Consider the following 13,682-nt stretch of genomic DNA (forward strand, 5'->3'; position numbering starts at 1 on the left):
CGAGAGAGAGAGAGAGAGAGAGAAAAAAAAGGTTATAATTTTTGTTTTAGAAAAAAAATCTATTTTTGTTTTAGAAAAAAAAAAATTATTTTTCTTGTACAAAAAAAAAAAAAAATTATATTTTTCGTTTAATTTACAAAAAAAAAAAGAAAAAATTTACTTTTTCTATTATTTGAAATTGAGGATTAAATTTCTTATAGTAGGAAAAAACGTCCCTCTTTTTTTTTTTTTGGATTTAATTTAAGGAAGTGGAATGTGAATTTCTTTTTTTTTTTTTTTGAAAAAAAAACCAAACAAGAAAAAAAATTTACTTTTTAGTTAATGTCGTTTTTATGTACAAAGTTTACATGGCAGTACAGAATTGCAAAAGTCGTAAAATTTACCTGTAATAATATACACAGAAAGCGAATAAAAAAAAAAAAAATAAAATAAATAAAAAATTGAAAAAAACAAAATTCTAAAAAGGCAGAAAAAGCTTCTTTTTTCTAAACGAGAATTTTTATCATTCCCTGCCATTGACTATATATATATATTTATATAATATATTAAACATAGATTCGCTTTTTTTTCTACTCTTTAATATAATTTCTTTTTTTTTTTGTTTTCGTTTTTCGATGACTTTCGACTATTCTGCAATTAATTTGTAGCGGAGCGTATTTTTTTTCTTTTTCTATATATATTTTACATAAATTAGAACACGAATAACGATAACACGAATCGTTAAATAGAGACCTAGAACAATACAATTTTTTTTTTTTATTTTTTAATACACTACGCGGGGTTATTTTTTTTGTCATGTTTTTTTTTTTTATTTTTTTTTCTTTTCTTTAAAATCGACGTCCAGTTTCACGTGGTAACGAGTTTCAAAGGCCTCTCTACTTTTTTTTTTCTTTTTTTTTTTTTTAATTCTAAAAAAGAAAATTTTTTCCTTTTTTGTTTTTGGAATTTTTAAAAGGAGAGAAAAATTTTGCCTTTTCTTGAAATTCTAAAAAGAGAAAAAAAATTTTTTTTCCTTTTTTAATTCTAAAAAGAGAAACATTTTCCTTTTTTTTTAATTGTAGAAAGAGAAAAAAAAAATTTCCTCTTCTTTTTCTAAAATTCAAAAAAGAGAAAAAAAATTTTCAGCGCCTTTTTATAGGCATTTTTTTTTTTTTTTTTTTGGTAAACACGGATGTAAAGATTATAGTCCTTAAAAAGGGGCTAAAAAAAACCGCCTTTAGAGCGATAATCCAATATACACTCGTGTCAAAAAGTGAAATTATTTCCAAGGGGCGTTTATTTTTTAATTTTCTCTAATAAAATTCTTGAGAAAATTAAAAATTCCCCCTTTTTTTTTTTGGCTAGAAATAATTTCTTCAGGGGGTGGGAGTGGGAGAATATTAGAATTATTTTTATTAAAAAATGAACTGGCCGCACGTCTAATAAATGTATAATTTGGATATAAATAATAAAAAATAATTAAAAAAAAAAAAATTATTTATAAAAAAAAATTAACAGCGATATAAAACTAGCGCACTATCGCGAAATAATAGTCTTTTTTTTTCGTGTGTTTGTTTCTTTTTGGCAGAGAGAAGCAATTTTTTTTTTTCTTTGAATTAATTTAATTAATTAATTTTTTTTAAATTAATTAAAAAGTAATTAATTAATTAAACATTAATTAAATAGTAATTAATTAATTAAAAATTAATTAAATAGTAATTAATTTAATTAATCATTTAAATCGTCACGAGACGGTCGCGATTTGCTTCTTGTTCGTTTGGCTTTCATTGCCGCAAATTTTTTCTTCTTCGGTTTGGGCGTAATTTCACAGCTGCAACCACTTCTTACTTTAATATAATCCAATGTCCAAGATGAGCCACTTGCCGCTGCACTTCCGGGAAACGCTGGAAAATGATGTTGCCGATGATGATGCCTCGTGTGTTCTCCATCCTGCAAAAAAATAAAAAAAAAAAAAAAACAGGTAAAATAAATTCCTTCTTTTTTTTTTTTTTTTTTAAATAGAAAATCATCCCAAGGCGCCTGTTTATAGGCAATCCGATATTTACCATCGAATCGCCTATAAACAGGCGTCTTGGGACAATTTTCATTGAAAAAAAAAAACAACGTAATTTTATATTTTTTTAATTTAATAAGAGAGAAAAAAAAGAGAATTGCCCCTGGGCAATGATTTTCCTTTATACAAAAATGTAAGACGGATTGCTGTTCAAGCCCCCTGTTAGAGAGCAACAAACATTACATCAGTGTTGGTCGAATAAAAAAATAAATTCTCTATGGCTAACACTGATGTAATATTTGTTGCTCTCCAATAGGGGTCTTAAATGGCAACCAGTCTTACATTGATGTACGAGGGGAAAAATCATTACCCAGGGGCAGTTATTTTTTTTTTTTTTTTTTTTTTTACCTTAATTTCAGAACTTTGAATAATTGCATAAGAATAGGAGAATTGTTGAACGCATCTTGATTGTTCATTTAATTTTCGATCAATAAATCGACATGGTTTATCGAGTACATCGGGTCGACATGAGTATTCAAAGAAACGTTGTGCATTTTCACCATCACGATACAATTCAACGTACATATCTTGACGATTGCGACCACCAACTGGTTCGGACATTTCCTCAATTGTTGGACAACAATCAACAGCAACACCATCCTCACCGCCCTCCAATCTTATTATATTTTGCATCTCTCGATATGTCATACGTTTTATTGTCGTCGTCATCATCATTACCTCCTCCTGAGGCTCTGTCCTGAACCAGACATGTAAAGAGAAAAAGAGAGAAAGAGAGGGAAAAAAAGGAAAAATGGGAAAAAAAGAGGAGAGAAAGGAGAAAAAATAGAAAAATTAAATTAAAAATTGAATTATTAAATTAAAAAAAAAAAAAAAAAATTTTACTCTATTCAATTCTATGCGTTTCTATTCATTTCCATACGATTCAATAAAATCCTTTTTTTTCCTCAAAATATAAAAATACCGGCACAGATATCTACATTACCGACTGATGGTAAAACAATTTTTACCATTTTTTGAAAATATAAATTTTTTTAAACCATTTTTTATGAAAATATGAAAAAAATTACCGACATAGAAATCTACCTTGCCAACTGTTGGTAAAACAGGTTTGTAGAAAAAGAACAATATAAAATATTACCAACATAGAAATCTACCACACCGACTGATTACTAAACAGTTTTTACCATTTTTATGAAAATATAAAAAAAATTACCGACATAGAAATCTACCTTGCCAACTGTTGGTAAAACAAGTTTGTAGAAAAAGAACAATATAAAATATTACCGACATAGAAATCTACTACACCGACTGATGACTAAACAGTTTTTACCATTTTTATGAAAATATAAAAAAAATTACCGACATAGAAATCTACCTTGCCAACTGTTGGTAAAACAGGTTTGTAGAAAAAGAACAATATAAAACATTACCAACATAGAAATCTACCACACCGACTGATGACTAAACAGTTTTTACCATTTTTTGAAAATATAAAAAAAATTACCGACATAGAAATCTACCTTCCCAACTGTTGGTAAAATAGGTTTATAGAAAAAAAAGACAAAATAAAACATTACCAAAATAGAAATCTACCTCATCGACTGATGGTAATTTTTTTTGAAAAATGAACACATAAAAAATTACTGACACAGAAATTTACCTTACTGATAGTAAAGAATTTTGCTTTGAAATTTTACCAACTTTATTAAAACTGTTTAACATCAGTCGGTAAGATAGATTTCTGCGACGGTAACTTTTATATTTTCATTTTTGAAAAACCTGTTTTACCATCAGTCGGTAAGATAAATTTCTATGTCGGTAATATTATATTTTCAAAAAATTTTCTTTACCATCAGTCAGTCAGTAATTTTTTATATAAAAATTCTTTTCCATTAGCCGGTAAGATAGATTTCTATGTCCGTAATGATTATATTTTTATTTTATAATAAACTGTTTTACTATCAGCCGGTAAGGTAGATTTCTATGTCGGTAATTTTTTATATTTACATTTTCAAAAAAAAAATATTTACCATCAATCGGTAAGGTAGATTCTTATGTTGGTAATTTTTTATATTTTTATTTTTCATAATTTTTTACCATTTTGTTAATTTTTTAACCATCCACATACAACCACTTAGAACACTTTAAAAGCGTATTGAATCGTATGTAAAATCGTATTAAATTGAATGAAACCACATAGAATCTTAATCTAATCGAATATAAAGCAAAAAATTTTGTAACTTTATTGTAAAACTAATAAATTACATATACAAAAATTCCGATAAGAATCTTTAGAATTCTATAGAACACTTATCTACATTACCGACTGATGGTAAAACAGGTTTGCGAAAAAATGACAATATAAAAAATTGCCGACATAGAAATCAGTTGGTTAAATTGATTCCTATGTCGGTAATTTTATATTTTTATTTTTCAAAAAAAAAAAATTCTTTACCATCAGTCGGTAAGTTAGATTCCTATGTCGGTAATTTCATATTTTCATTTTTCAAAAAAAAATGCTTTATCACCAGTTGGTAAGGTAGATTTCTATGTCGGTAATTTATGTATTAGCAATTTAAAAAAAATTCTTTACCATCAGTCGGTAAATCTTTTTTTTTACATTAAATACATCTTTTTTTATTAGTGAAAGTTTTTTTTTGTATTCGTACAATATTTAAACACTCTAAAATCGAAACAATGATTCAAAAAAAAAAATGTAAATTTTAACTAATTCTATGTTTAATTAGAAAGATAGGATTGGAATTTTTTTTTTCAAGTCTCTCAAATGGAATGTTTACATTATAATATACAAATTCGGTAGTTAAAGAATGTGAATGCTGTGTCACTTTCATGAAGATTTTTTTTTTTTTTAAATTTGTTTTAACATTATGATTGCGGAGCAAAGAGAAAAGAACCTTTTGCAAATAACTCGGTGGTTTTATTTTCCAATATTATTTTATTTTTTTTTTTTGCTCAAGTGTCTTATTAGTTTCTTTAGACATTTTTTTTTTCACCATCATGGTAAAATAAACTCCGGGCGCTTATTCAAATATATACCTTTAAAATATTAAAAAAATAAAATAAAAAAAAGAGAAAAAAATTTATTTTCACGATGAATATTATATATATTTCTAATTTTACAATAAAGTTACAAAATTCTCCTTTATATTCGTTTAGATTCTGATTTTATGTGGTTCTAAAAAAAAAAAATTTTTTTTAAAATAAATACAAGCCTAATTTTTTTTCTTTTTTTTTCTTAAATAATAAATGAATTGCAACCAATTTATTTACCAACGAGAGATGTGACCTCTAGAATGAATTTCTTTTGATCGGCGAGAAGAAAAGTTGAGCGTCAAATTATTGGCGGCAATGAGCCGCGGGCACAGGATTGCGGTCAGCCAAACCACCTGAAACAAAAAGTAAATAATGAACGAAAAAAAAAAAAAATTAATTTTGCACAAAAAAAAAATAAAAATGAAATTTTTTTTTTTTATTATGACAATTATAATATTTATAATAATAACAATAAAAATAATAATAATAATAATACCTAATATTAATAATAATAAAAATAATTAAAAAAATAATAATAATAATACCTAATAATAATAATAATAATAATAATAATAATAATAATAATAATAATAATTATAATATAATAGTAATAAAAATTATTTTTGAAAATTATTATTTTTCTGAAATAAGTAAAAAAATAGAATAAAAAAAAAATTGTAGAAACGTCCCTGGATGAAAGTATCAATGAATAGAGTCAGTTAAGATATTAAAAGGGGATACCACACACATTGTCGGTTTCGTGTGTGAACATAAGCGGAGGCGAAAACATTAATTCGGCCGGTAATCTTTATGCAAATTAGTTCTCGAGGCGAAAGAGCTCGTGTCACGAGCTTCTTTCACTAAATCCCTCGTAGTTTCGATATGAAGTTTTTTTTTCTTCTTTTTTTTTTTTTAAATCTAGCCAGACACAGGTAAAGAGTCTTTTGAGAATTTCTCTCTCTTTCTCTCTCTCGCTCTTTCTCCAACAGTTCTCAAAACCATCTAATCCCTTAATCTACCATGGAAAATTATTTTTCAAATAATAACGAAATTTTTGTTTTTTTTTTTAAATTTATAAAATAGGTAATTTAATTCATTAATTAGCAATAGTTAATAAAAAAAAAATTATTTTCAATATTTTATATCAGTTACAAACGGTGGCAATTTTAGATGTTATATTTGTAATCGTTGACCTTGAATTAGTAGAAAACGAGTACCATGACGCTGGTGTTTCCTGTTTTTTAAAAAATCAAAATTTTTTTCGAAATTTTTTTTTTTTTTATTTTTTTAATTATTAAAATTTTTATTATTTTCTATATTATTCTACAATTAAGTTATAATTTTTATGTGAAAGAGAGTGTAAAAAAATAATATACTAAAAAAAAAAAAAAATTCAAAAAATTTTCGAAATTTTGGAATTTTCAAAAAAAAAGCTTCATGGTACTCGTTTTCGACTAATTAAAAGTCAAAGATTACAAATATGACATCAATAACCGCAAAGGAACTAAAAACTACAAAAAATTTTAAATTCAAAAAACCAAAAAAACTCAAAAATTAATTAAAAAAAAAAAAACACTAGCGTCATGGTACTCGTTTTCTACTAACTAAAGGTCAAAAATTGCATTTTTATATACGATTTTATAAAAAAAAATTTTTTTTTTACAAAATAAATGTATTTTTGTTCAATTTCAATTAAATGTTTCAAAAGGAAAAATGAAATTTCATCTCTTGAAGAATATAAGAAAAAAAAAGAAGTTATGTATTCGACAAAGCGAAACAAAGAGAAAAATGATAAAAATCTTTTCAAATTGACAATAAAATGTCTATAATAAAAAGAACAATGTCGAAAGGAAAATGAATCATAAATATATTTTTGAGAGAGAGAGAGAGAGAATCTGTTATTTACTTAAGATATAATATGTCGAGGGATGTTCTATCTGATTGTAATACACCATTTATGGAATTTTCTAACTAAATAACCGGTCCTCTTATCAGAAATGAGATTTTCAAAAAGAACTGTTTATTTCCCCCAAGCAGTTATTTATACATATATAATGTATATTATAAGAAAATTATAAGAAAATATAAATATAAATCTTATTAAGTCTTTATTTTGCCAAACAATTATTATTATTATTATTATTATTTTATAAAAATATTGTTATTATTATTATTTTATAATTTTATTATTTATAATAATAATTATTATTATAATTGTTTTTATAAAAATTATTATTTTTAATATCCAAACATGATTTTTTAGAATTTGTTTTTGATTTCTAAATTAGAAAATTTTTTTTTTTACATTTTTGTCTCTTTGTAGTTTTTGATGTCAGATTTGCAATCGTTGACCTTAAATTAGTAGAAAATGAGTACCATGAAGCTTTTTTTTGAAAATTTCAAAATTTTTTCAAAAATTTTTTTCGATTTTTGAAAATTTTGTATTTTTTTATATTGTTCTTTTTTACCATTACTCTTTGTCACATAAAAATTGTAACAATATAAACAAAAAGTAACAAAAAATTTTTTAACAATCAAAAATTCAAAAAAAAATTTTGAAAAAAATTTTTGTTTTTTTAAAAAATAGAAACACTAGCTTCATGGTAGTCGTTTTCTACTAATATGGGGTTACTGTATTCGAATTTAACGTTATAAATATAATTTTTTTTACAACAGTTGTTAATAATTGATATTTTCAACACAATACATTTTTATTATCATTATTGTTATTATTATTATCTTATTAAGTCTTTATTTTGCCAAACAATTATTATTATTATTATTATTTTATAAAATTATTATTATTATTATTATTATTATTATTATTTTATAAAACTTATTATTTCTCTATTATTATTTATAATATCCAAACATGATTTTTTAGAATTTGTTTTTGATTTCTAAATTAAAAAAATTTTTTTTTACATTTTTGTTTCTTTGTAGTTTTTGATGTCAGATTTGCAATTGTTGACCTTGAATTAGTAGAAAATGAGTACCATGAAGTTTTTTTTTTGAAAATTTCAAAATTTTTTCAAAAATTTTTTTCGATTTTTGAAAATTTTGTTTTTATATATTGTTCTTTTTTACCATTACTTTTTGTCACATAAAAATTGTAACAATATAAACAAGAAGTAACAAAAATTTTAACAATCAAAAAATTTAAAAAAATTTTTGAAAAAAATTTTTTGATTTTTAAAAAAATAGAAACACTAGCTTCATGGTAGTCGTTTTCTACTAATATGGGGTTGCTGTATTCGAATTTAACGTTATAAATCCAAATTTTTTCGAACAGTTGTTAATAATTGATATTTTTAACACAATACAACATTTTTATCATTATTATTATTATTATTATTATTATTATTATTATTATTATTTATCATTGAAATACAGCAAACGAGTGTTTAAAGCTGTCACATGACATTTTTCTGATCAAATGAACCAAAGAAAAAAAAGAAATTCGATCGGAAGCTTTTTTTTAAAAAAAATAAAAAAATTCATAAACTATGAATCAGAAAATATTTTTTATAGGCGCGATTTAAAATGCTCGAATATAATTTTTTGTGTTTCTTTTTTGTTTGACTTAAAAAAAAGACGATTGCCGCAAGAAAGAGTGAAGTTAATCTGGTTGAATTTGCTGTGTTCGAAATGTGAAAAAAAACAAGGCAGAAAATTTTTTTTTTTTTTTTCCCATCCTTCTCACTTTGGGAGAATAATAATTCATCTAGCATTATAAATTATCCTTTATTGACAAATTGGCCAATAAAAATGAATATAATGTGTAATATATTCCAATATGAGTTTAAATCAGACTATATAAGATTTTTTTGAAAAATTTTAATTCTTTTTTTTTTTTTTTTTTTTTTTTTATTTCATTGAGAAAATTTTTATTATAATTATTATTATTATTATTATTATTATCATTATTATTATTATTATTATTAAAAATTTATATATTTTTTTTAATTATTAGAAAAAAAACTTTTTTTTTTGAAATTATTTTCAAAAATAAAAAAAAAGTATGAAATTTAATTTTCAATAAAAAAAAAAAGAAAAAAATTAATATTAACTTCTTGAGAAAATATTTTTTAAAGGGAATTAAGTCCAGAGGCAAAATATAAAATATACTCCCACGACATTAGTTATAAATCATCTTTTGAATGCATATATATATATATATATATATATATATACAGTGAGAGATTGGCGGCGCAAGAAGGAGAGAATTGGCCCCACCCTCTATTCACAATAATAATAAATATCAAGATGTGCTTCGATAATTTTCAAAATTGTTTTAAATTACAGTCATCTAAAATGATATAATGTCAAGAAAAAACACTGACAAGTGGAATGAATTTTTTTTTTTTTTTTAAATTCCCTCGGTTAAATTTATTTTTATTATAAATTGAGGCGTGAAATTTTTATTGGTTTTGTTATTATTATTATTATTATTATTAATTATTATTTTTGATAAAAATTTTCAATTATTTAAAAAAAAAATGTTTTAAAATTTTTTTTTTTTTTTAAATATTAATAGTAAAATTAAGAGAAAATAAAATAAAAAAAAAATTAAAATTTTAATTAAAATTAATCTTGACATTTTGTTAATTGTTATTTTATTTCATAAATCGCTGGTCAAGTTTCACACACACACACACACAGAAATAAAAGGGAAAGGGGAAAGAATTATTCGCCAAGATGGAATTTGTCTGATATAGAAATTATTTGTCGCAAAAATTTCTGAGAAGAATTATAATCGTCATCTTTTGCGATCCGCAAAGAGTATGCCGCGCGCTCTCCAACAGCCTTGATGAATTTGACATCAGGGCCGTGACTAAAAAATTGTTTGCCTACCAATTTTTATTTTAATAATTTAAATTTTTCAAAAAAATGAAAATTTAATTACAAAATACAAAAAAAAATTGACTATATTACTATTTATATTACAAACAATTGATAGTTACGACTAGTGAAAGTGTAGATTATTTTGATAGTTAGATTTAATATCCCTGACCTAAAATTAGTAGAAAACGAGTACCATAAAGCTTTTTTTGGAAAATTTCAAAATTTTTCGATTTTTGATATTAGATTTCAATTTGTTCACCTCTTATTAGTAGAAAACGAGTACCATGAAGCTTTTCTTTTGAAAAATCGAAATATTTTTTTTTTTTTTTTGAAAATTTCAAATTTTTTTCAATTTTTGATGTTAGATTTCAATTTGTTGACCTCTTATTAGTAGAAAACGAGTACCATGAAGATTTTTTTTGAAAAATCGAAATATATTTTTTTTTTGAAAATTTATTTTTGAAAATTTTTTTCGATTTTTGAATTTCGTTTTTTTTTTGACATATATTATTCATTTACCCTTTGTCACATGAAAATTGTAACTTAATACAAACAAGAAACAAAAAATAAAATTTTGATAATCAAAAATGAAAAAAATTTTGAAAATTCAATTTGAAATTTTTGAAAAAAATAATACCAGCTTCATCGTACTCGTTTTCTACTAATTTCAGGTCAAGGATTTCAAATTTAATATCCAAAACATCCACCACTGTCACCATTCAAAGTAACGGACATTTTTTTTGAGAAAAATTCTGCCAATTCGTTTGGAAATAGTTACTTGGGGTTTTTTTGGAGTCACTGATGACGAATTTAACATAAGATTTTCAAAATAAAACATTTTTTTTTAATTTAACAAATTTTAAATAAAAGAAAAAGAAATTTTTTTTTTTTTTAATTGAAAAAAAGAAATAGATGTTTATCGAGGCAGACGAATCTCGTCAAGTGTTGTTAATCAGAATAATACTCTAAAAATTAAATGGTGGAAGAGCTGTAAGTTGTTGTGACTGTATATAAAAAGGGGGTAGGGAGGTTGATCATTATCTGCGATCACATACCAGTTTAATCTACATAATGTTAAGTGTGGCGAAACGCGAGAACCTACGGGGCACCTTATGTACACACGTATATATATATACATATAAAACTCTCCACCAAGTATTAAGTACAAGATCATGAGTCTCCTATATATTGATAGACGATATAATTATTGGTCAGGGAACCGTGATCATATATATATATATATATGTATGTATACACAGAGATAATTTAATAATGGCAAACTACCCAGCAGGTTTCTGATATCTCGGTACAAAAAAAAAAAATAAATAAATAAAAATAAAAAACTTGAGAAAAATAATTCAATCTTATGTGAAAAAAAAGATATTGCAAATATTTTCAACTTCACTATCTAAATAAAACATTATTATTTATTATTAAAGTTCATTAAAATCAGTAAAATAAGTTTAGAAATTGATTTAGTTGAAATAAATTATTTAAATGAACTCTATTTTATTATTACATTCATTAATTAGCGTTAGTAGTAATAAATTATTGTCAATATTTTACGATAATTACAAACGGTGGCAATTTTAGATGCTTTAGATATTATATTTGCAATTGTTGACCTTGAATTAGTAGAAAACGAATACCATGACGCTATTGTTTTCTTTTTTCAAAAAATCAAAATTTTTTCCAAAATTTTTTTTGGATTTTTTTTATTATTTAAATTTTTTTTATTATTTATTGTCTATATTATTTTACATTAATTTACAAATTTTTATGTGACAGAAAGAAAAGGTATAAAAGAATAATATGCTAAAAAAAGAAATTCAAAAATCGAAAAAATTTTCGAAATTTTGGAATTTTCAAAAAAAAAAAAAAAAAAAAAGCTTCATGGTACTCGTTTTCTACTAATTAGAGGTCAAAAATTATAAATCTTATATCAATAACCATAATGGAAGTAAAAAGTAAACAAAATTTTTTAAATTCAAAAAACCAAAAAAATACTCAAAAATTAATTTTAAAAGAAAACTAGCGTCATGGTATTCGTTTTCTACTAATTAGAGGTCAAGGAATACAAATCTAACATTAGTAACTACAAAGGAACGAAAAACTAAAAAAAAATTTGATACTCAAAAATCAAAAAATTTTCAAAAATGAATTTTTTTTAGAAAAAAACATACCAGCGTCATGGTATTCGTTTTCAACTAATTAAAGGACAAGGATTACAAATCTGACATCAATAACTACAAAAGAATCAAAAAATAAAAAAAAATTTAATATTCAAAATTCAAAAAATTTTCAAAAATAAATTTTTTTTAGAAAAAAAAAACACCAGCGTCATGGTATTCGTTTTCTACTAACTAAAGGTCAAGGATTTCAAATCTAATCGTAGAATTAAAAATGAATTAAAATTAAAAGAAATAATTATAATAATTAACTATTTTACTAATATAAAAAGATTTTTTTTTTTTTTCTTAAAAACTTACCGCGACGAGTGCGCTGAGAGCTTCAATTCGCATAGTAGCTGGCCAGGCCAGCGAAAAGGCCGTTGCTGTGAAGCGCGCGGATCGACGATTAAAAAATCGATCCTCGGCAAATTGATTATTTTTTTCGTTTCTTTCTTTTTTTTTATTTTTGTTTCCTTTTTTATATATATATTTTTGTTTATATATATATATATAAATATATATTATTAGTGTTGTCCCGGCTTTGGTTTTTTCAGCTCCTTGACGTTCACTCTTATCTCAAAATGAAGACGACGATCCATCGATCCGGAATCTCGATCGGGACCTTCGATCCGATCCTCTCAATTTCATTTGGAATTCTTGTTTTCCGTCTCGTTCCACCACTGACATGACTAGCTCTGTCAATCTGGAACAAAAAAAAAAATTTTTTCCTTTTAATCTTTAAATTATTATTATTTTTTCGAAAAAAAAAATTATTTTTTTTTAAATGTAGTATTTTTTTCGAAAAAAATTATTTTTTTAAAAAATACAGTATTTTTTCAAAAATGCAGTATTTTTTTGAAAAAGCAGCATTTTTTGAAAAATGAAATATTTTTTTTTTCAAAAAAACGGTATTTTTTCGGAAAAAAAATTGAAAAAAAAAAAAATTAAAAGTGAAAATATATTTTTGTGTGCATAAAAAGCATATCGATCACTTCCGCACAACCGCAAGTTGATACCTGTCTTCGTTCAGGCAATTAATTGGTACCAACGATCATCGACGTTTGCCGCTGACTTGCTGACGCATATAATCACCATATATACCACCGACACCTTTAATCGATTAACAAGCCGTGATAAACGGTTGTTACCAGAGTATAGGTAATAAAAAAAAAAAAAATCGCACACAGCATCCTTTTTCAAAATTATATACGTTTAATCTTTCTAACCTATTTTTATCATATTTCTACTATCAACATTCCTTTTTTTACAGTTAAAAAAAGTTTTATTTTTATTTTTAAAAATAATTTTATTCGATGCTAATTTCTTTTTTCATTATTTAATTAGAAAAAAATACATTTTTTACTAAAAAATGATCCATAGTTACGAATAGTAACAGTAATTGGTGTTTTGGATGGTAAATTTGAAATTCTTGACCTGAAATTAGTAGAAAACGAGTACCATGAAGCCGTTTTTTTAAATTTCAAAATTTTTTTTTGAAAATTTTTTTGATTTTTGAATTTTTTTTTGGGATATATATTGTCTTCTTTACCATTACTCTTTGTCAATTAAGAAATTGGAAGAGTACAGACGAGAAAGAA

The 13,682-nt window shown here is 23.9% G+C and overlaps 1 protein-coding gene across 3 annotated transcripts in view; it reads right to left on the reverse strand.

Annotated features, from left to right (window-relative positions):
* Positions 1–260: 260 nt before the first annotated feature.
* Positions 261–13,682, reverse strand: part of LOC127290183 (uncharacterized) — a 124,293-nt gene continuing 110,871 nt past the window's right edge. For all 3 annotated transcript variants that reach the window (XM_051318616.1, XM_051318614.1, XM_051318615.1), the window contains 4 exons: positions 12,403–12,787; positions 5,306–5,421; positions 2,402–2,750; positions 261–1,929 (listed from right to left, as the gene is read on the reverse strand). In XM_051318616.1, the coding sequence (XP_051174573.1) occupies positions 1,708–1,929; positions 2,402–2,750; positions 5,306–5,421; positions 12,403–12,435 (720 nt within the window). In that variant the 5' untranslated portion in view covers positions 12,436–12,787 and the 3' untranslated portion in view covers positions 261–1,707. The remainder of the gene's footprint in view (positions 1,930–2,401; positions 2,751–5,305; positions 5,422–12,402; positions 12,788–13,682) is intronic.

The sequence above is a fragment of the Leptopilina boulardi genome, unplaced genomic scaffold (assembly GCF_019393585.1).
Source record: "Leptopilina boulardi isolate dan_hultmark-lab unplaced genomic scaffold, ZJU_Lbou_2.1 LbouV2_55, whole genome shotgun sequence".
In the NCBI taxonomy this organism is placed as follows: domain Eukaryota; kingdom Metazoa; phylum Arthropoda; class Insecta; order Hymenoptera; family Figitidae; genus Leptopilina; species Leptopilina boulardi.